Source organism: Akebia trifoliata, chromosome 1 (genome assembly GCF_017979445.1).
Source record: "Akebia trifoliata isolate Shusen 1 chromosome 1, ASM1797944v1, whole genome shotgun sequence".
NCBI lineage: Eukaryota > Viridiplantae > Streptophyta > Magnoliopsida > Ranunculales > Lardizabalaceae > Akebia > Akebia trifoliata.
In genome coordinates, this window is record NC_141375.1 from 31,790,052 (window position 1) to 31,811,708 (window position 21,657).

A 21,657-nucleotide genomic window follows, 5' to 3' on the forward strand; every position below is an offset into this window, starting at 1 on the left:
GATCTGATAACTTTGGATATGGATTAAGGACTCGAGTTTCAATAAAGATCTAATTTGATAACCTATCTGATTGGTTCTGGATAAATTATGTCTTGACAAAATAAAATGTGAGACAATATGTAAATTATATTATACATGCATGCACGTATAATGAAATGTATGCACTTGATGCTAGGTAAAGACCTTTTAAAATTGTTAATTCTTGCACATTTCGTTATTTGTCAAAAGAATTTTAAAACTAACACTATTTTTGCATTTTATATCATATAGATTATTTTGAATGCATTAATGAGTTTTATAATTTAAAATATGGATTAATATGGATTTGTATAAATAATACTCACACTCCTCTCATTATAACATATATAGTAGGGTGCAACTTGGTCCGGTTCAAATCGAGAACTAAACCAAACCGATAGCTTTGAGTGGTTTGGTTCGGTTTAGAACAAGTTGAGGTTTGGTTCCGGGTTATGAAAATGGAGAATCGATTAATTTAGTTTGGTTCTCGAATCAAGCTTGTACATAATCAAACCAAACTGAGAATTGAATCCTTATGCAATATATATATATATATATATATAACAATTATTATAAATTATTTTAGGAGTTAAGACATTGATTAATGATCTTTTATGATTAAACTAATGATTTTTTATGAATAGATTAGTGATTTATTGTATGAAAATTTATGTTTATTATATATTTATTTTTTTATTAAAAAAATATTATTTACAATTTATAGAATATTGGCAACCCATAGAACCAAACCAAACCGACCTTAGTTCAATTTGGGTTGGTTTGGTTCCAATGGAACTTGGTTCGGTTCTGGTTCTTATCTAGTGGAACCGACATATGTCGGTTGAGTTCCAATTTGACTTTAGATCAAGTCAAGTTGTACCCCTAATATATAAGGTCAAGTTTCAATGACTTGTAAAGAATGACTCACAAAAAAACACACATGATCTTCATGGTGTTAACAAGAAATCCAAGTGTCAAGATCTATCATTGGGATAAGTACTAGTGACATGTGTATTATTGGGATACATATACATTCTAACTATTATATTTTCTGCTTTTACAATTAAGATCATGTGTTTTAATATCTCCCAAATTATTCTTCTTAATTCACCATAAAATGCATAGGAGACGGTTCATGGGACATAAGTAAAAATATATGTGAAAATAATGATTTTTCAAAATATGGGTTGGAAGTTTTGGATTGAGCTGATTTTTTGTGAGGATAATCTCTATGATGAGAAGATCATCCTCACAAAAAATCAGCTTAGTCCGAAACTTCTAATCCATATTTTGAAAAACCATTGTTTTTACATATGTTTTTACTTATGTCCCGTGAACCACACCCAAATGTGTGTATATATATATATCACAGTGAATTATTCATTATTTAGAGACTGCCATCACGGAATTTCTTTCTATTATGACAAATTTAACCTTGTAAAATGTTGATTTAAATTTGACAAGAAAAATGCAGGATTCATTTAAATTACTATTTTAGACCACATTTATGTATGGGAGGCGTTCGGCTAACAATCTTAGGATGACAATGTTGGTTAACCAAATTTGATCTATATGGCTTAAAGGTTTCGAATTGAGCAGATTTTTTGTGAGGAAGATCTCTATTGTGAGGAAATCATCCTCACAAAAAATCAGCCCAATTTGAAACTCCCAACCCCATCAAAAGGGATTTACAAAGTTGAAGAATTGTGGATTGTTGATTTTTATTGTAAATTTGTAAATCACTTTTGATGGGGGGTTAGAAGTTTCAGATTGGGCTAATTTTTTGTGAGGATGATCTCCTCATCATAAAGTTCATCTCGCAAAAAATCAGTTCAATCTAAAAATTTTAAGTTATATCGGACAAATTTTGTCAATCAACGTTGTTGTCCTAAGATTGTCAACCAAACCTTACCCTTTATGTATATCAAGTAATGTTATTGTAGATGCAAAAACTTGCATTACCTCGAGATTTGTAATGATACTCGCGATCTTCCCTCCTCGTGCCCTTGGGTGTGTCTGCAACAATACTTCCTCGACGTCTAAATCAGAATCTTAGAACAAAAATAGTGTCAAATTTAAAAGAGGGAGAACTTATACGTTTTGGTACCTCTGTCCATCTATTTATAGAGATAAAACCCTAAGATTCCTTTAGATCTTGTTATCAATTTTACCCTTATTTATTTTAGAAGGAGATCTTAATTGGTGATTTGGAATATATCTAGTCAATATCCCATCCTCATGCATTCCTTCTTCCTCAATACTTTCCCTTACTAAGATTTTAATCACTTTTGAAATGATTCTTGAATTTTAGGGATTTAGGCTGATTGAACGGCTCAACCATGCATTCTTGAACTAATATTTCCCTAACCAACCAAGACCCCAACCCATTATTGGTTTGTGACCGAACCATCGAACTTACCCTCAGATGAATTGGCTCGGATCTCCATGTCTAATTTGAATCCCTAAGTGACATGTGTCACCCCTTAGTACCTAACGAAAACATCCTCCATAATACCCCTTCTGGGGGTTTGGACTTTTGGTCCAATCGCCCAAGAATAAATGAAGGGTACCATGTGACACGTGGCCACACACCTTATAAATTCTCATTTCAAGATCTAAGATTTGTTCAGTCAATGTCTATGTCTATGTCATGTGTCATCTGCCTGTGTTTACCTTCGAAAGTGTAATGATATAATTACCTTGGTTTATTTGAACCATTGGTTTATTACATGTTTCGAAATATTTTTCATAAATGCATTGTCTATTTTTCCCATTTTTTTGTCATTTCCTCTTTATCGACTGGACTTGGTGCCATAATGAGCCAAACTCTTAAGCCAATAGATATAACCTCATATGGTCGGTCTTGGAACAAAACTTAATTAAACACACCCATTATGTTTGGACTTGGTCCCTTGCAAACTAGTCAATATTAAAAATAATGACGAATTAACCCGACTTTCATTGATTGGGTTTGGTTCCCTTATGAATTAAGTTTTTATTAGCGAAGAATCGACCCCCAATGTTCGGGTTTGGTTTTCTTTACGTGCCAAGACTTTCATTGTGTGCCGAACCCTTACAATAGGGCATGGTGCCCTTAATGAGCTAAGGTTTTTCAAACCCCCAAATGGTCGGGCTTGACTTCCATTTTGAGCCGAGGATTTCGTTCTAAGCCAACCTATTTACGGTACCAACCCCCAATGTTTGGACTTGATTCCCTTTTTTCGCCAAGACTTTCAATGTGTGTTGATCTCTTACGGTTGGACTTGGCACCCGTAATGAATCAAGGTTTTTCAAACCCCTAAATGATCGGACTTGGCTCTCGTATTGAACCAAGGCTTTTCTTGTAAGTCGGCTTCCTTGCGATCAGGTTTGGCTCCCGTAATGAGCTAAGATTTATCAACCCCAAATGGTCGGGCTTGGCTCCCGCAATGAGCCAAGAATTGCCAATCCCAAACGGTCAGGCTTAACTCTCATAATGAGCGAAGATTTGTTAATCCCAAACGGTTAGGCTTGGCTCTCATAATGAATTAATGCTTGTCAATCCCAATTGGTCGGACTTGGCTTTTGTAATGAGCCAAGGCTTTCGTTATAAGCCAACCTCCTTACGGTTGGACTTCGTTCCCGTAATGAGCCAATGTTTTCCCAATTCCCAAACGATCGGACTTCGCTCATTTACGAACCAATCATTATTAAAAACAAATACGAGTTAGCCTGACCCTCATTGGTCGGGCTTGTTTCCCTCATGATCCAAGTTTTAATTAACGAAGGGCCTACCCCCAACGATCGAGCTTGATTTCCTTTAAGTGCCAAGACTTTTGCTATGTGCCGACCCCCTTATGGTTAGGTTTGGTTCTCGTAATGAGCCAAGGTTTGCCGACCCCTAACGGTCGGACTTGGATCCCACACTAATAAAGACTTGCTAACCCTAAACGATTGGGTTTGACTCTTTTAATGAGCTAAGACTTGCCAACCCCAAATGGTCGGGCATAATTCTCATATGAACCAAGACTTGCCAACCTTAAATGGTCGGGCTTGACTCCTACATGAATCAAGACTTGCTAATCCCAAACGACTAGGCTTGGCTTTCCCAATGAGCTAAAACTTACCAACCCCAAACGATTGGGCTTGGCTCCCATACGAACCAAGATTTGCCAACACCAAATTGTCGGGCTTAGCTACCACACGAATCAAGATTTTCCATATGAGTCGGGTGTGGTGTTGAGTGGTCTCGCACGACCGACTTAAGATGTAGACCATGACTCACCATATGAGTCGAGTGTGGCGCTAAGTAGTCCCACACGACCAACTTAGGATGTGAACCAGACTCCCCTTATGAGTTGACTGACATAGGATGTAGATCGAACTCCCCATACGAGTCTGGTGTGATGCTAAGTGGTCCCGTACGATCGACTTAGAATGTAGACCGAACTTCCCATGTGAGTCGGGTGTGGCGCTAAATTCCTTTGCAATCGACATCTCTTTAAGTAATTGAAATAATAACAATTACATAAAAAAACAATATATTCTCAATCTAGTGTTATCGATTTGTGTCTTTGCCTAAAATAACATAGTCTGACCGAATTCAATTTATAAATCAATTTCTTAAGCCAAATTCACTTGACTCGTTGAATCGAGGCCAATTTCCTACTAACAAATTAGTCATTTGAATTGGACCTCTACTTGTACCATATGATTTGACTAGTTGGACTCGGGTTAAGCCCTCAAATAAATTTACCATTTTAATCCATTGAGCTTCTTGGCTTAGACGAATTTTCAATTATTAGTCACGTGATAAAACGGAATCTCTTGATTCAATCGAATTTGTGTGTTATAAATTGAATTACTTGGTTCAGAAGAATCCTTCAAATTGGTTGAGTTGAGTATAAAATTAGCTCCCAAGTATATCATTTAACTCAATGGGTCCCTAGACTCAATCGAGTTAAGCACAAAACTAGCCTCAAACCTTACTTGTCAAGCCGATCCAACTAACAAAAAATTGATTCGACGTGATTAAGTCCTTGAGTAATTTAATCATTTCACACAACATGTTAGTTGACTTGATTAAGTTGACAGTTAAGTGACTCAACTCATCGAGTTCAATTTGAATTAACCCCCGTTTTGTAGCATTTAATCAAATACCTTGTATGCCTAAAACAATCCAAAACTCCCCAACCCATTTCTCATGCCCTTGAAGACAATAACGCCCAACTCATCTTACCGACTTCCCCCTCCCATACTTTTTAAAAGCATAAATATAAGAAGGTAAGAAAAATGCCTGTCAGCATCACGGCCCTTGAAGACAATACATCCCCTTTCATTTTCGTTCCTATGGATATGATTGCTTTAAAGTTTCAATAGCAGCCCTTCGTCGACCTTACTGATTGACATCTCCCCAATGGTACGTAGTGTACCAGATAACATGGTTAACAAGAAACACCAACCACTTGACTTAATGGTAGCTAGCTTTAATATCTTACACCTTTCCAAGTTGCTACCTTTGGTTATACCCTATCAAAGCAATTGAGATATGAACTATCGTGGTTGACTGTCCCCCATTCTTCTCCCTTCGAGAAGATGATTTTAAATACCCATCATAAGTTGACGTGTATTTTTAGCAACCAATTCATCCCCAAATCTTTTTAGTATTTTTTATTTACTTCCAAAATAGAAATACGAGTTCCGCACGCATCAAGTTTGATGCACAGGAAAGCATCCATCCTAATTTTTAGTCTTTTAGTAGCTACCTCTGTTGACTTAAGTCACATGAGAGTCAGAGTCGACTTGTCATACCTTTGCCTCCATAAATCTGAAGAACCTGCCCATATCAGAATTGGCTTGATGATAACGGTTTCTTAATGTCCCTTCCTTCTCACAGCTTAGTACAGATTCATGCCCTTCTCTTTGGTTGTATCAGCCCCTTTCGATTTTACATGAGCTTCTTCCTGGTGGTATCAATGCCTTCGTACCTAATACGTTGTCGTTACCACTCGTCCTTACTGTTGTCGCCATTAAAATTGCAATAAGTGCTCATAAAACTTCCGTATAGATCTACAGACTCGTACCTCATCCCTTTTGGTCCTCGAAGAACAACCCAACTTGTTATTTCGACCCAATGAAAATAGAACCAAATCCTCTAATTGAAGATTTTCTTGACAAAAATCTAAGGTTTAGTGAATTGATCTTGTCGATTTTTTTTTTATTAAATCTGAAATCCTAAATTTCAAATGGTTGATATAGAAGACAATCCTACTTCTGATTGAGATCCTAATTGTACTACGTGATTTTCGTATTTCTTAAGACTTTCTCTCATTGAGATTGTAATTAAATTCTTGACTTTTATGAATTTTGACTGATTGAACAGTTCTATCATGCATCATTGACCAAATATTTTTTCGACTAATGAGACCTGAATCCATGATTGATTTGTGATCAAGTCATCGAAATTACTCTTTGACGAGTTAATTCGGATCTTCGTGTTTAATTCGAATCTTTATGTATCACGTGTCATCCCTTGATACCCAACGAAAAACATCCTCCATTATTATAATAGATGATAGATGAATTTTGAATACAATGATCATCATATCAAAGATAACACAATGTATTGTTTGACCATCCAAAATTATTCATATTTAATGAAAATAGAATAAAAAAATCAAATTTACATTTCGATTGTTTCGGAGGAGCTGAAAGTACAACAAATAAGCTTCATTCGGTCACCCTTCCAGCTTCCCATGAGAGTAAGAATTGTGATCTAATCGTGTTAAAAACCGTCCAATTATCGAGCAAAAGTGCAATTCTCAATTGCGTTAACAAATACTACCTTAGCAAATTGATACTAGAAGTCTAGAATTCATTAAGTAGGATATTACTTAGTTGATCATGAATTTGTAGATAAATTCCACTAAATCAATTTAATCGACCTCTTTACATAAAATAAGAAGAAAATCGTGGATCACGATTGAGTGGATGGAGCGAGTATTCAAGTGGGATTGCGAATAAATTCGTATTTTTGCGTCAGCTTGTCCCACGGTCTAACATGTTATAGCTCAACAATCAACGTCGTCACTTGTAATCCGCCAAATTAATTATTTCTTCTCTCTCCATCTCTCCTTTAGGAAAAAAACTTTGAAGCGATTATCTCACATCAAAATTTCAGTACAACCATCTCCTTTGAATTACACGTGGTGTATCCAATGAAGAATTCCACGTGTCAATTGACGAATAGGGTTTCTTCAAAATTTTCAACTGGCCAGGCAGCTGCAAAGTCCCGGAATCTCTTCTCTCATCTTTTCCATCATAATCATCACCAGCTCCGACCGAAAGGAGGATAAAGATAAACAAAATCATAAGCAGCGAGACATGTTGCAGAATCTCGATTCTTTTCTCTCCCACTAGAATCCGCCATGGATCCTCTAAAGGTATCAAATCTCTCTCTCTTTAACCTCTATTCGACCGTACATTTTTTCTTTTCGATTCCTCTTTATTTCTCTGTTCCTAATTTCTATGCATTTGTTCTATTTGTTATCGCACATCGTTATCTAGGAAGAATTGAACAGATTGGAGTTTTGTTTGACCTTGGATTAATTAGTGATTTTTTGCTCGGAATTGAAGTTCTAAGATCTGGAAATGAGGTTCGAAATCGGTTGTATTACGGTTGACAGATTTGTATTTGGTAAACGATTTGTGCCAGTTATTGAATTTCCAGATCTGTATCTTTTCAATTTAGATTTTTAATGTTTATTTGTATTTTAATTTAGTTTCGAAGCTTGTACAAGGTAATCTAATCGTGTTTGCCTCAGTTACTGTTTATTTTGGTCGGTTTCGGTAGTTGAATTCGTAAATTATGGTGGTTTGGTTCTTTTTTCCCTAATTAATTGAGTGTTCCTAATTCTAATAGAGACAAAGGAACTTTCGAATTTAATAATTAGTTGTGCTGGGAATTGTTTAATTATATAATAGCAGCCCTTTAGGTTTCCAGTTTCTTAATTGCGATTAGCCTTGGGAGATTCTGGTGTACGCTAGTGGTTATCAAAGCGAGGACAATTTTTTTCTTCTAGAATCTGAGTTGGGTGGTATTAGTTAGTGGTGCATGCATTCATTTTCAGGATCATTAAATATTTTTGGTGAGCTTGTTTTAAATGAGATCACTAACTCGGTGATGGCGGGAGGGATTTGAATCCAAGAATTTTTTGTTCACACTGCTCTCCACTACGTGTCACATAAAGCCTAAATGAGGGTAGTTTGTAAATTGGGGATGCTCTCAATACATGCAGGCTTATTTGATTGGTCTATCCCGGACCACGTGAGCAAAAAACTTCTCTTTGAACCTAGGTCTATGGTATCATCACCCATAGACTTTACTAACTAAGCTAACTGGCACCTTCGGATCATTAATGTTTTGAAGACCTGACATATTGGATTTATGGAAATCTTGGCTTATTGAATTTGGTTTAATGAATTGTAAAATGATATTTAGTATAATAAGGGAGGTACTAGCAATCAAGCTTACCACGGAGGGTTCTAGCTTGTATAAAGTGGAACATGTATGGATCTCTTTCTTCCTCCTGGAACCCATCTGGACAAATAATGAGAGCCTAAAAGTTGAGACACCATAGTTTCCAGTCTTCTTGAATCTTGAGCCCCAAAGCCCTTCTGACTATATTGGCATAATATGCTCTTGGATCTATTGCTAGTTGTACCAAATTGCCCTTTTTGTTGTAGATTTTGTGGTTACTCATTTTAGTCCCATTCCATCTATATCCCATGTGTTTCTAAAGCTTCTTTATTTGCAAAGCTTGGATATAAGATGGATGCCATCAATGTGGTGAATTATTTTCCTGGTGTAATAAGTCTATTTCATTTGGGTAGACAATTAGTCCGATGAAATAATTGTTTTGTAGGTAGTTTTTGCAATGCATGTGTTTTAGGAGTGCAACTTGGGCAGGTTGGGGACAATCTGAGTCCAACCTGAGTTTCAAATGATTCAAACTAAGTGCAACCCAAGCCAAGATCAGACCACCCAAGCCAAATTTGAGATACAACTTGGGTTGGTTGGGTTGACTTGGTTTTCATTGTTCATGAGGGAGAACAGGAAAGAATTTAAGAAGTTAAAGGGGTGTTCTTGGAAAGGGAAGTAAAAGAGGAAAGACAAGAAAGTTTGAAGTGCATTCTTGGAAAAGAAGAGAAGTGGAAAGACAATCAGGTTAAAAGTTTTCTTCAAGATTTGTGGTGAGATTAAATCCCCACCCCTCTTTATGTAGAGATAAAAGGAGTGGGGCTCACCATTGTGTTTTTTTTTCTCTCTCTCTCTTTCTCTCTCTCTCTCTATCTATATATATATATATGTATATAAAAGGGTTAATTTTTTCATTAATTATCAAAATATATATTTTTTTAAATTACAAAAACCAATTTAAGATGCTGGACTATCCAGTGTTTTGCGCTTTCCTACGTTTCCTAAGCATTATAGAAAACACTTCTCTTACCAAATTAGTAAGATTTAGTATCTTGCTAAGAGTCATTAAACTCAAATGGACTACCAAATTGGCAATCCAACACCACATCCCTCTAGATTTTATTAAAAACCTTAGATCCCAAAAAAAAGAAAAAGTTCAAAAAAATAATTTTTTTTGAGCTTGATCCAAGGTTTTGAAAATGGACAGGCTACTAAACTCCCACCAAACTCTCAAATTTTAAGTTAAAAATAACCTTTATTAATTTTTCATTTTAGTTTAGAGAATTTTTTCCTCTACATCCCTGTGGCATCGTATCCTGTTTTTGGATGCCACAAGGTGAACTCAACGACCTTTAGTAAGATTTGAAATCTTGCTAAGTGAGTAAGGCTAGCCATACTCTTCCTACTACTTAGATATGGAAAGAAGCTTAAAACACTGGACAACTAATGATTTGAAAAACGCTGGACAATTCAGCGTGTCAAATCGTTTTCGGTAATTTCTTAAAAAAAATATTATTTTTTAATACATAATTAAAAAATCAGTCCTTTTTTTAATAATTTTCCATATATATATATCATATTATTAATGTAAATTACACTTGACCTTTTTGTAAGTCGATTGAATAACCTGACTTAACGAAATCATGTGTGGTTGTACATGAATTAAAAGTGGCTTTAATGTACACCACTTGAAAAATGGAATATATTATAGGACAATGTAGTGTATCGGGTTTGTGAGGATCTATTGGTCTGAGACTTTTCCATTGTCATGCAGCTACATATTTTACGTGTTTTTGTTACATAGGTTGTCATTTTTTTTCTTGGAATTATTACTAGAATTAATATATTTATGTCTATAGTTTTTGAGTCGGTGTTTTTAATGTTTCTTTTTGACTAGGTAATCAATCCAATGTATACTTTTTTTTGTTGTTGTTGTCATAATGAATTAATAGGTCTTTATCATATGAATCCAAATTTTTTGAGTCTTTTTTTTGAACCATATAACTTTGATTGACTCTATTTCGCCATTTTTGCAGTCCTAATCTAGACCATCTAGTCTGGGATAAATCGTATTGAGAATGACCCCTTAACCAGTTTTTCCATTCATTCATTCCAAAATTGCGAAGTTTCTTATGCCTTGATTCGGAATGAAATATTTCTTGTGTTCCAACATAATCCTTTATTTTATCCTTAAGAAAAAGAGATGTTCCGTTATATTGAAGTACAGGCCTCAAGTGATACTTGTTAATAACTTCGGTTTGTGATAATTTGTAAAATACATATGCCTGTGACAAGGAGGATAGGGCACAAAAACGCCGAGTTCTTCATACTAATATTAGAAAGCACCATTTTATAGTCAGAATAAAATGAACTGATTTGTTTCATAAATTCCTTCTTCATTTGTTTCATCATTGTTAACAAATCAAGTGATAATAGCTAATAACTTGGGTTTGTGATAATTTATTACTAATATTAGAAAGTGACTATTTTATAGTCGAAATAAAGTGTATTGTATTTTTATTTGTTTCATTAATTCCCTCTTGATTTGTTTCATCATTGTATTTACTATTGTAGTCTTGCATATGCGTGTGTGCCTCTTTCATTTGTTATTTGCCCCTATTTATGCAGCTCATTTGATTCTATTTGGTGGCATTTACCCCATGTTTTAAGGATTCAAGTCCTTTTCTTATTACTTTAAGCCCAATTTCATAAATTCTGTTCAGCTTGAATTAATTGAAAGAGACCAATGTACCCATTTAATAACTCAGATGGTTTGTGTATCTACTCAAGTGAGAAGTTTTCAGTTTAATCCCATGACAGTCAGGTTTCCTCAATGGAATAGAAATCGCCTAATTTCAAAGGGTCAGCTTGGTTGGACAAGGCAGCTACTGCCCTGTACAAGCAGTCATGGGAATGTACCAACCACTTTAGCCATAAAAAAAAAAAGGAAGAAATTCACATATCTCAAAAGCCAAAAAGAAATGTGATGTTTACAGAAGAATTAATGCTCTATCATGTGATGCTCAGCTATATTTTCTTCTAGAGCTTTAAAAAAAAAAAATGAACTTCTAATCCTCCGTGGTTTTTATGCCAGTTGTGTGCACATTGTCTTGGTATTTTCCTGGCTTCTAGATTTTTCTTTAGCTCGAAAGGGCATTTCTTGTAAGTCACATCATAATGACCATCTTTGTGTCCCTGTTGCAACAGATAAAATTTTGATTTCGCTATCAGAATCTATGGTCCTTTGCATTTGGGCTTGGGGTGGCATAATCAGTAAATGTTCAAAAGGTCCTTTCTATGTCCAACTGTATATTAATTTTATATCTTGGTTAATATGACCTGAACAATGCTTCTTATTGTATACAGGTATGGAGCATTTTGACAATTGGGAAACACCATGTTGTCGTGCCTAGAGGGATTGGGTGATCTATTTGCTTTCCTGCTAAGGTGTTGTGATCTTGGTTTGCACAAGCAACCACGAGGCCTTGAAGATCCAGAATCTATTGCGAGGGAGACAGTCTGTACGTAATCCATCATTTTCTGAAATGTTTCTTTCTTTTGTAAAGATGAGTGTGAATTCACGTTCCCCTCTATTGTTGCCAGTGACATTTTCTTGTGTTTAGTGGGTTCACATAGTATTTCATTTTATTTATTCATTCGAAGGTGATCATTCTTTTTCTTAAAACACGACATTTATGATCTGGTTTACCCTTACTCAATTTATTCATCTGTTACCTTTCTTTATACTAATTAGTGCCCTTTATCCTCTCTCTTCGCCTGAAGCAAACATTAAACAATGCGCGCTGATTTTGCTTTAATCTTTTCTCCTTCAATATGATTTCAGTTAGTGTAAGCGAAATAGAAGCACTGTATGAGTTATTCAAGAAGATCAGCCGATCTGTAATTGATGACGGCTTGATCAACAAGGTAGAATATATTCCATTTAGGTCATTATTTTGTCTAGATGTGGAGTTAGAAATAATTTTGTTGTACTGAATGTAGATGAGATTTGTGGATTCCCTTTGTAGTTCAGCTTTCTCAAGTTTGATCCACATTGACATTTTTATTTGCCTCTCATGGACCATGGTAATTCAGTTGTGGTACTTTCAACTATCATCTTACAGGAAGAGTTCCAGTTGGCATTATTCAAGAATAAAAACAAGGAAAGCTTATTTGCAGACCGGGTATTTTTCTGCTACATTAAATCTTAACACTTCCTTTTGTTTTCTTTGATGTCTACCTTCTGCATTTCATTATTATTATTATTTTTAATCATATCATGTGCTCATCATCATAATAGTCTTATCCCAACAGTGGCATCTTCAGAACTTAGTTTATGGAGCATATGTTGTATGTTTTGTTTTAAGCTTTAGATGGTCGCATCCCTTGATTTTATTCCAATAGTATATTACAACATCATCAACAGGATTTAGATTCCATATCATTGAACTTGCTAACCTTTCCTTTTTACCAATAAAATAAAATAAGTAACTCAGTAACCTTCACCAGAATTTTTATTTTTTTAAAGAGTTTTTGAGAAAATCTCATGATGATTGGTTTGCCCATGGTTTTAATTTTTCAGGTATTTGACTTGTTTGACACAAAGCACAATTTAATATTAGGTTTCGAAGAATTTGCACGCGCCCTTTCCGTCTTTCACCCCAATGCTTCAATTGACGATAAGATTGATTGTAAGTCAGCTTTTTAAGCTTATATGCTGTTTTGGCAAGTCTTTATTTTTTCTTTCTTTCTTTGTTGTTATTATTATCTGTTGGAGCTCATGGACTAAGTATGATATGGATTGGCCAATGACAAGAAAAATTTGTATTTATATGAATCTGCAAGAATTTTACCCCAGACCTGGGATCAAAACCCCGCCTATACCCTCTTACTCATGAAAAAAACTGGTGGAATATCAATATATTACTTGGATTGAACCTTAATTAGTGTTTCCTTTTTGTGACCTGCATCTCATAAATATGGAAATATATTGGTGAACCAAAACTTACACATTCTTAAATTGCAGTTTCTTTTCAACTATATGATCTGAAGCAGCAAGGGTTCATCCAGAGATATGAGGTAGTTATTGTTTATTAATTAATTGATAACTTTATATCCATGGCTTTGTGTGATAAAATGCAAGGAAAAAAAAACCTTAACGTATACTTATTTAAGGTTTGAATCCATCAAACATTAATGTGTACTGCTTTAATGTTCATATTCATGGTTTAGAGTGACTTGCTCTCACTCGTTGTGTATATTTGTAGTCTTGGCTGTGTGACTTTCTCCTCCAATAAATTCCTATTTTACAGGAAAAAAAATCTGTCAAAACTTGCAACTTTAACTAGCTGTTACAAGTTTGCACATATCATCATCAAAGCCTCTTATCCCAAGTCTGTATTTATACAAAATAAAATCTTATTTATTATGCATATCATGAAACACCTTATTTTCCTGATTTACTCTATTTTGTTTCAATATCTAAGATTCATGTTTAGAATAAGAAATGGACTGAAATGCACTGGCATAATACTTCACACTAAAATATTCTATTTTCGTTTTATATTACGAAAATTAATCTTTTTCTATGATTGGATTGACTTTTATTGCTAAAAAAGGCCTTCCATTATTTTTCTCTTTTTCCTTTGTGCTATTAGAAAATTTTAATTGGGATGTAGGTCTTCAACTATCAAATGTAAATACATAATCAATCTTATACTGTTACTGGATATTTTTAGGCATTTTTTGAAGGTGAGCAGCATCATCTATTTTAAAATGCTACTAGATTGTATAGTGGATTACTTTTTTTCGTGATTACATGTATCACATGCCTTTAACACTTGTTATTAGTCTGATGTCCAAACCTCGTCAACAATTGGAGGGTGTTTCTTGCATGCCTTTGATGCTTGCTACTAGTCTGATGTTCAAAGCATGGAAAGAAAATATGCTATTTCTCATAGTGTTTGCAACTTGCACAGAGACATACTCAAGTAAAACACCTTGTGAGAACTCGAGATTTATAGTTGAATAATTAGTTCATTACAGATAGTAGACGCCTTTTACTTGTTTAGCCAAACTCCCAATGAGCTAGCTGATATATTTTAAAGCAAGGTGTAATAGGCATCCTTGAAACTGGTTTATGTCGTATATTGTTTGTATGAGGCCCCCCCTCCCACCCTCAACCAAAACGAATTCCTACGTTGGAATCTTGGAGCTTAAGGACCAAAATCTGTAACAGTTTAGGTTTGGTTCACTAGATATTCGTATAGCAAGGTTGATTATGTGTATATCTGGAGCTGAATCTGTTGCATCCTTCTTGAAATCTATGCTTAAAAACGACTTTTTGTTTTACTGTAAAACAACTTCTTAAAGAAAAAAATTATAGAATTCTGAAACCTACGGATAGTATAGAACATAATAGTCACCTCCTCTAGTACCTTTGGAGTAACTGAATATCTAGATGTCACCTAATTCTACTTTGGTAACTGGAATGTGAATCTCCAATGCTTAGGACTATTCACCCATATACCTCTTTTAATGTAGTATGGATTAGCATTTTTCCCATTCTGCTATCATTGTAAAAGATAAAGAGGTCACAAGGGATTAAATGGTCCTGTGAGCTACACCAATATAATAAGTTACACATTTCCCACCACCTGTAAATGATAGTAGATGACATTTCATATTTGAGTGGATCATGATGAGTTGTATTTCGGTATCATATGATTATTTCCTATGTTTTTTCATTTCCTAGAACTTTGGTTATTCTATTTTTAAATTTTATAGTCCGTATTTGTCAAAAATAAATACATAATTAAATTTTTTTTTTAAATCATAGACCATGCACAACTGAGTTTGGAACCAGTGTTTATGTCACTTTAGTTGAACCTCTAATTTGTGGAAGTTCCTTGCTCAGTAGGGCCTAAAATGGTACGGATTTCCTTCCGAAATCCGAGTGATCCAAATCCGAATTTAGTGGGTTTGGTTTCATCAAGTATATCCAAATTAAAATATGGTTCGGATATGGGTTGATGTCCCTAGACCCGAGTCGGATCTAGTTCCATCCTTATATCCGCCAAGATCCGAATGATATATTACTTTGCAAGACGTATTATTATATTTTTTAAACCAACTTTCGCCAACCAACAACGGTTGGGTGGGTGGTCAAGGCATCTCTTCAAAATGGAGAGGTCTTGAGTTCAAGTCACGATTCAATCACATTCTAGCAATTTTATTTAAAATAATCTTAAACGGTTTGACATTATCCAACCCGATTGATCTGAATCAATAAATTTGGTCGGGTTGAATCCGGATATGGTTTTAATAAAAGTAAAATGGTTTGGATATGGACACACTCATATCTGACCCATTTTAAGTACTATTGCTCAGGTCTATTCCTAACAAGTTATTCTAAAAGAATTTTGACTTTCTGACTTATTTCAAGGTGAAGCACATGGTAGTGGCTACACTTGCTGAATCGGGTATGAATCTCTCTGATGATGTAATAGAAAGCATCATTGACAAGGTACTCCTTTACTCCAATGATTTATTCACACATTTTTGTTTCTTTCACATATTGGTGCTATATATAACCCCCAAGGGGTTGGCCTAGTGGCAAGCTGAGCCTTGATAAGCCACTCAGGAAGGGTAGGTCAAGTGTTTGAAACCCCACGAAGCTATAAATTCCTTGGGGCCACCCTCCAGGATTCGGTTGACCCTTGACTCAACCAATTGCACGTAGGACTTTCTGAGGTGGTGGTGCGTGTGACTGTGGGATTAGTTTCACCCAAAGGGTGGTGATACCCACGATAAGCAAAATATATATATATATATATGAGTTTTAATTTATTCACATTGATAGTGGTTTTGATATTTCGCTCACTCTTTAAACTTTAGTTTTACTTGACTCAAGAACTGATTATTTATATTTATTCTAATTGGAAAATTGCGAATGATATAATTTAGGGACAATGACCACAAAGACCCAATTCCCTTCTAAAAAAATATGGACTCTTTAGTGCTCTTTTTATCAAATATTAGTTTAAAAATGATTTTTGAAGCAAAAATACTGTAATTACCCTTTCAACGATTTTTGACATTTAAAGAAACGTGTTTATTTGAGAATATTTGAGGTACTCCTATGTTTTAAAATTAATGACAAGCCCCTTGACTATGGTCATCTCTTATAGATAAAAAAAAAAGATATGAATGAAAAAAAAAAAAAAAAAAACCTTGTTTTCTCTTCCCAAAACTAATAATCTTTAACTCACATGGAGATTACTACAACAAAGATGATGGTGGAGATGAGTATGGTCATCATCTCTCCTTTTAATAAATACAAATATTTATTTTTCATTTTTCACAGAAATATTAATAACCATTAAATTAGTCAATTTTTAGATCAAATCACTTTGTAAAGTTGTTAAAAGGGTATTTCAGGTATTTTTCTTAAAAACATCTTCAAAAGATCCTTAATAGGTTAATATTTTATTAAGTGGGACTTACATGGTCTGCATTCTTTATTAGGGGACTATTGGGCACATATTCTCAATAAAATAGTACTTCACAGTCATTGTCCATATAATTTATAGTTGTTGTACCCATTGAAGGTTTAGATTATTGAGTGTTTAATTATGTGCACGCCCCTAAATCATTAAAGTAACCCATTATCTGTTTTCCATCTTCCATTTGTAAAATTCGGATTACCTCTTCAAATATTTCTTGTCAACATAATTGTGAGGTGTGTTATGGCAATGTTGATTTGTTTATTTGACTAGAATTACTAATGATTCATGGTGTACCATTAGGCAAGATTTACCCACAGACCAAGCCTAGCTCTAGTAAAATATCAAGTAGAGAAATGGTGGGGTGGGGTTGTTCAAGATCTAATCATAAGCAGTATTTTTTTATATTGATAATAAAGAAAAAGGGAAGGGAGGCTGAGATAGCCCCCAAACAAGGAAGAACAACTAGAAACAAAAATAAGGGCAACCAAAAAAATACAAAGAAGAAAGCTACAAAAAAGTAAAAATTACGCATCACAAATCAAACTCCATCTAAAAACAATGTCTTGGAAATAAACTCCCACAAAATCTCTGCTCAAGTTGAACCATAAATACAAAAGGCCCAAAATCTCCAATAACACAGAGTAAGTCGTACTCACCTTGCTTTGGAACACTCTGTTGTTCCTCTCTTTCCATAAGCCCCAAGCAATGGCAAAAGGAAGGATAGTCTAAAGGTGTCTCTTTCTAAGAGAGAAGGTATTGAAGGGCCACCCTTCCCAAAGCAAAAAAAAAAAAAAGATTGAGGTAATACCCAATCCACTTGGAAACGAGATAGAAAAAACATCCAAATATTTCGTGAAAAAGGACAATGAATTAAAATGTGTTTCACAAATTCCCCATATTTCAAACATATAGGACAAAATTTTGGAGTAACTCAGCCTCGGGAAATTAAATTATTCGAAGTGAGAATTCTCCCTAAGGAAGCAAGCCCACAAAGAAAGAAACTTTGGAGAGAACCAAAGTGGACCAAATGATGGAGGCTGAGAAAGAAACTTTGAAAGATGGAAGTAAACACTTACAGAACAAGTGGACTGCAAAAACTTTACCCTTAGCCTTGAACCATTCCTTCCTATCCAGATCGTTTTCCTTTAAGTGAAAAGAGTTTAGGAGATCAAAAAGAGGTATAACCTCCGTAATCTCCCAATCATTGAAATTCCTCATGAAGCCCAAAGTCCAAGAATGATTGCTATCGCTTCGAACCGGACAATCTTTAACTGGACAGTTCTTTTTCAGCTAACAAGTGTACAAAGAGGGGTATCGAGTTGATAGAGACGAGCTAGCACACCACCAATACTCCCAAAACCTAACCTTATCCCCCGATCCCACTTTAAATCTAAGCCCTCTCTCGAACTGGTCAATGCTCTTCAGAATTCCTCTCCAAACATTACAACCAAAAGTACCCCTAGCCTCTCCACTAAGCCAACCAAATCTTCTCTCCCCATACTTAGCTTTCACTACCCTCCTCTATTAGTAGTATTTAACCCACGAATATGTGGGTGCTCGCCTATTAGTTCCCGAGACTTGCTCTTAATTGGGGATGGGTAACTAATCAATGCTATGCTGTCTAATAAAGAGGACTTGGATTCATGCAACTGTTGGAGATATTTTAAGAAGAAAGAGAGTTCTAAGACACCATTGCAAAGAAGAAATTATCTAGTATTTTGCAGTAGTAATATCGTAGTGAACATAGAGGCCGATGGGAAGGATTTTTCTAATTTTGAATTCCTATGGAGAGGTCATTCACAAGTCTAATGCTGGCTGCCAACCTGACGCAATCATCCTCCATCCAGGACAATTTTTTTTTTTTGTGTGTGTGTGTTAGGTAAGGACTTAGCTGGACTGGTTGCACAATTAGGTTATAGAGATGAAAACCAACACTGGGTTCTTGTAATATGATACGAAGGTTTAGGGGGAGAAAGGAAACATACAAACTGATCTACAATGGAAGTCAGAGCAAAAAAATGATTCCTCGGAATCACTCCACAAAATTCAGGAGTGAGGTGGAGGTTTGATCATTGATGCCTACAGAAAAGAAATAGCTCTTAGAAGATTTTTTTTTCATGAAGGGTTTTGGAGAACAGATGAATGGAGAGGGCAAGAGTGTACCTAAAGAGGAAAAAAAAAAAATCAACTTCATTGAAGATAGAAAATTCAAAAATAGGGAAAAGAATTCTCTTCGTGCATAAGAAAAATATCTATACATGCATGCAGCCAGATATTTCTTGACCTTTAAGAGAAAGGCATAGACAAATTACTGCTCAAGTGAAGGCTCTAGAATATGGCCCAGAATGTAGGTCAAACACCAGGGATCATCCTCAACCCTTGAAGCTTTAGGGAAAAGAATTCTCTCTTCGTGCGTGAGAAAAATGTGTACGTTGTCTTTAGCCAGATACTTGTTGCAATTTGATAGAAATGGATGGACAAATTTCAGCTGAAGTGTAGGCTCTAGAATATGGCCAAGAATGTACGTAAAACTCCACAAGTCAACCTCACTACTTAAAGCCCATGAAATTGTCCATCCAGAATGTTCTTCCACAATCTATGGGTCATTGAATGTAAGGGAACCTTGTGTTTGACCTCTAATGTTGGCTTCATATGAACATATGAAGTGCTGGGTGTTGCCAGTGCATGATCCTCAGTGACGAAGAGCTCCATGGGATGCAGTCAGTCATTATTGAGCCATGGAACCCCTTTTAGTTTCAATTTTTACATAGAAATTCTATAAACAAAAATTGTTCAGTTGCATCAATCCCTGATTTGCCGTTCTGATTTCGGAGATCAGCATAAATCTATTTTTTTTAAATTCTGCTTTACAGCATATTTCTTGTAGATTCTTCTGAAACATGTTTCCTGCTATATATTTGTTAACAATATATCAATTCATAAAGGCTAAATGTAACCACGTTGATGATATATGGATCCTCTTCTTTCTGCTTATGTTTTAAAATGTCTTGAACTTTTAAGTAATTTTTTTTATTTGTAAGTATAGGGAAGTTTCTTGTAAATCTCTCTGACTCTTTGTAAGATTTGCCCATTCTTGTTCTAATACCAGACCTTCGAGGAAGCTGATACAAAACATGACGGGAAGATTGATAAGGAAGAGTGGCGGAGTCTTGTTTTGCGACATCCATCTCTCTTGAAGAATATGACCCTTCCATACCTCGAGTAATTAGAATTTTATATTATTTCTTAATTCTTATCTTATTCATTTAACAAGCAACAATAAAATCTTTATCCAGCAATTTATAGTGTGCTCTCTTTATCACATAGATTTGTATTAACTCCCTTTGATAAGCCACTGAAGAGCAGTTAGAAACATATGCGTTTAGAGAAACCAGAAATACAATAACCCAATCTTGAATACATAAATCTCAAGTAATCGGTATTAATACTGAATTTTGAATACCAATTTATGTTCTTATTAGGTAAATACAGATATGCTTGTGTATGTAGGCTATTCCGAGTTTCCATTGCCCCAAATCAATAAGAGAAACTACAGTTGTAGATGTTAGATTTTGCTTTCGCAATAATGAAAGTTGCAGCAGTGAAGGAAGCACGTACACATGGCCAAAACAAACTCAAGATCCAGACTTTTTAGAAGCTGTCCAACAATGAGGGAAATCAGTCAGTCTGGATATTTGCTAGGAGATGATTACCCATATACGAAATTATTTCATACATGGTCTAATTAAAATACCTTTAATAATATTGATTATCTTATTAATTTTTTGATAACTATCTTCTTAATTATTATCTCTGCTCTAGTTTGGCTAAAATGCTTTACATTATTTGTTTGGATGTGCTGATATTTGTTTCGTTCTCAATGAACAGGGACATTACAACTACATTCCCGAGCTTTGTATTTAACTCACAAGTCAATGATACCTGACCTAAGAGGCTCTGTTTGTTTCCTTCTAGATTTCCATGTGAGCTTAACTTTGGAAGGACCAGGAGAGAGAGAGAAAGAGAGCTTTGGTTTAGATTATAAAAAATAAATGACGGGAATTAAGTTTTGCATCCCTGAAACTGGAGTATGGAAAATTTTAGGTTGGTGGACAAGCAAGGGAAACCTACTTTTCCTATGGAACTACCTTGTTGTCTTACATTTCTGCCAATCAGTTTAAATTATGTGACAAATACAGGTTACAAGTTGTACAATTTTGTCTTGCAAACCTTGTAGTATTCAAGTTGATTTGGATTATGATCCAACATAAAATGAGTAACTTATAAGAAAAAGGCTATATAGACAGACACTGTAACTTTCCTTTTTTATGTGCTCAGTTTGTATAGCCAGAATATTCTAAAGGATGTGATTTATTGGCCACATCCACTCTTTGTGCTTTGAGGTTATTGATTTCTAAACAGTTGGCTTCTTCTACCATGAGTAGCATTCATCACAGCCTGTTTGTACGAAATTTGTGCTTAGTATTTCACATGCCAGAAAATAAGCTGAGCAAATGATTCATAACTGTGTGAGGAAAAGAGGCCTTACTAAGCCTTTTCATCCACCATATAATTAAAAAAAAAAGGCCTCGAGATTAATAACAAATCTTGAGGTCTGGTCTTACACATACCGAGGTCTTTTTGACTAGTAAAGCCTTTTTGCTCGTCATCTTA

General features: G+C 35.1%; 1 protein-coding gene across 4 annotated transcripts; it reads left to right on the forward strand.

Annotated features, from left to right (window-relative positions):
* The first annotated feature begins 7,242 nt into the window (after positions 1-7,242).
* On the forward strand, positions 7,243-21,418 carry LOC147411783 (calcineurin B-like protein 3). 4 transcript variants are annotated; one of them, XM_086452431.1, is made up of 10 exons: positions 7,243-7,439; positions 11,684-11,764; positions 11,843-11,997; positions 12,321-12,403; positions 12,601-12,660; positions 13,059-13,167; positions 13,503-13,555; positions 15,927-16,001; positions 20,093-20,205; positions 20,872-21,418. In XM_086452431.1, the coding sequence occupies exons 3-10, from the start codon at positions 11,874-11,876 to the stop codon at positions 20,927-20,929; spliced, it is 675 nt and encodes a 224-aa protein (XP_086308557.1). In that variant the 5' UTR covers positions 7,243-7,439; positions 11,684-11,764; positions 11,843-11,873; the 3' UTR covers positions 20,930-21,418. The 4 variants fall into 4 exon arrangements, with proteins under 4 accessions (XP_086308557.1, XP_086308565.1, XP_086308541.1 ...); XM_086452415.1 differs by having other exon boundaries at positions 7,265-7,439; positions 15,921-16,001; XM_086452423.1 differs by lacking the exon at positions 7,243-7,439 and adding an exon at positions 7,611-7,652 and having other exon boundaries at positions 15,921-16,001.
* Positions 21,419-21,657: the final 239 nt, after the last annotated feature.

What these genes read in the sequence shown, in the direction of transcription:
- LOC147411783 (XM_086452415.1), top strand. Translation starts at nt 11,874, where the DNA reads ATGTTGTCGTGCCTAGAGGGATTGGGTGATCTATTTGCTTTCCTGCTA. An exon ending in AATTGACGATAAGATTGATT is followed by an intron (nt 13,168 to 13,502) that starts GTAAGTCAGCTT and finishes CTTAAATTGCAG; the next exon opens with TTTCTTTTCAACTATATGAT. An exon ending in TAGAAAGCATCATTGACAAG is followed by an intron (nt 16,002 to 20,092) that starts GTACTCCTTTAC and finishes TTCTAATACCAG; the next exon opens with ACCTTCGAGGAAGCTGATAC.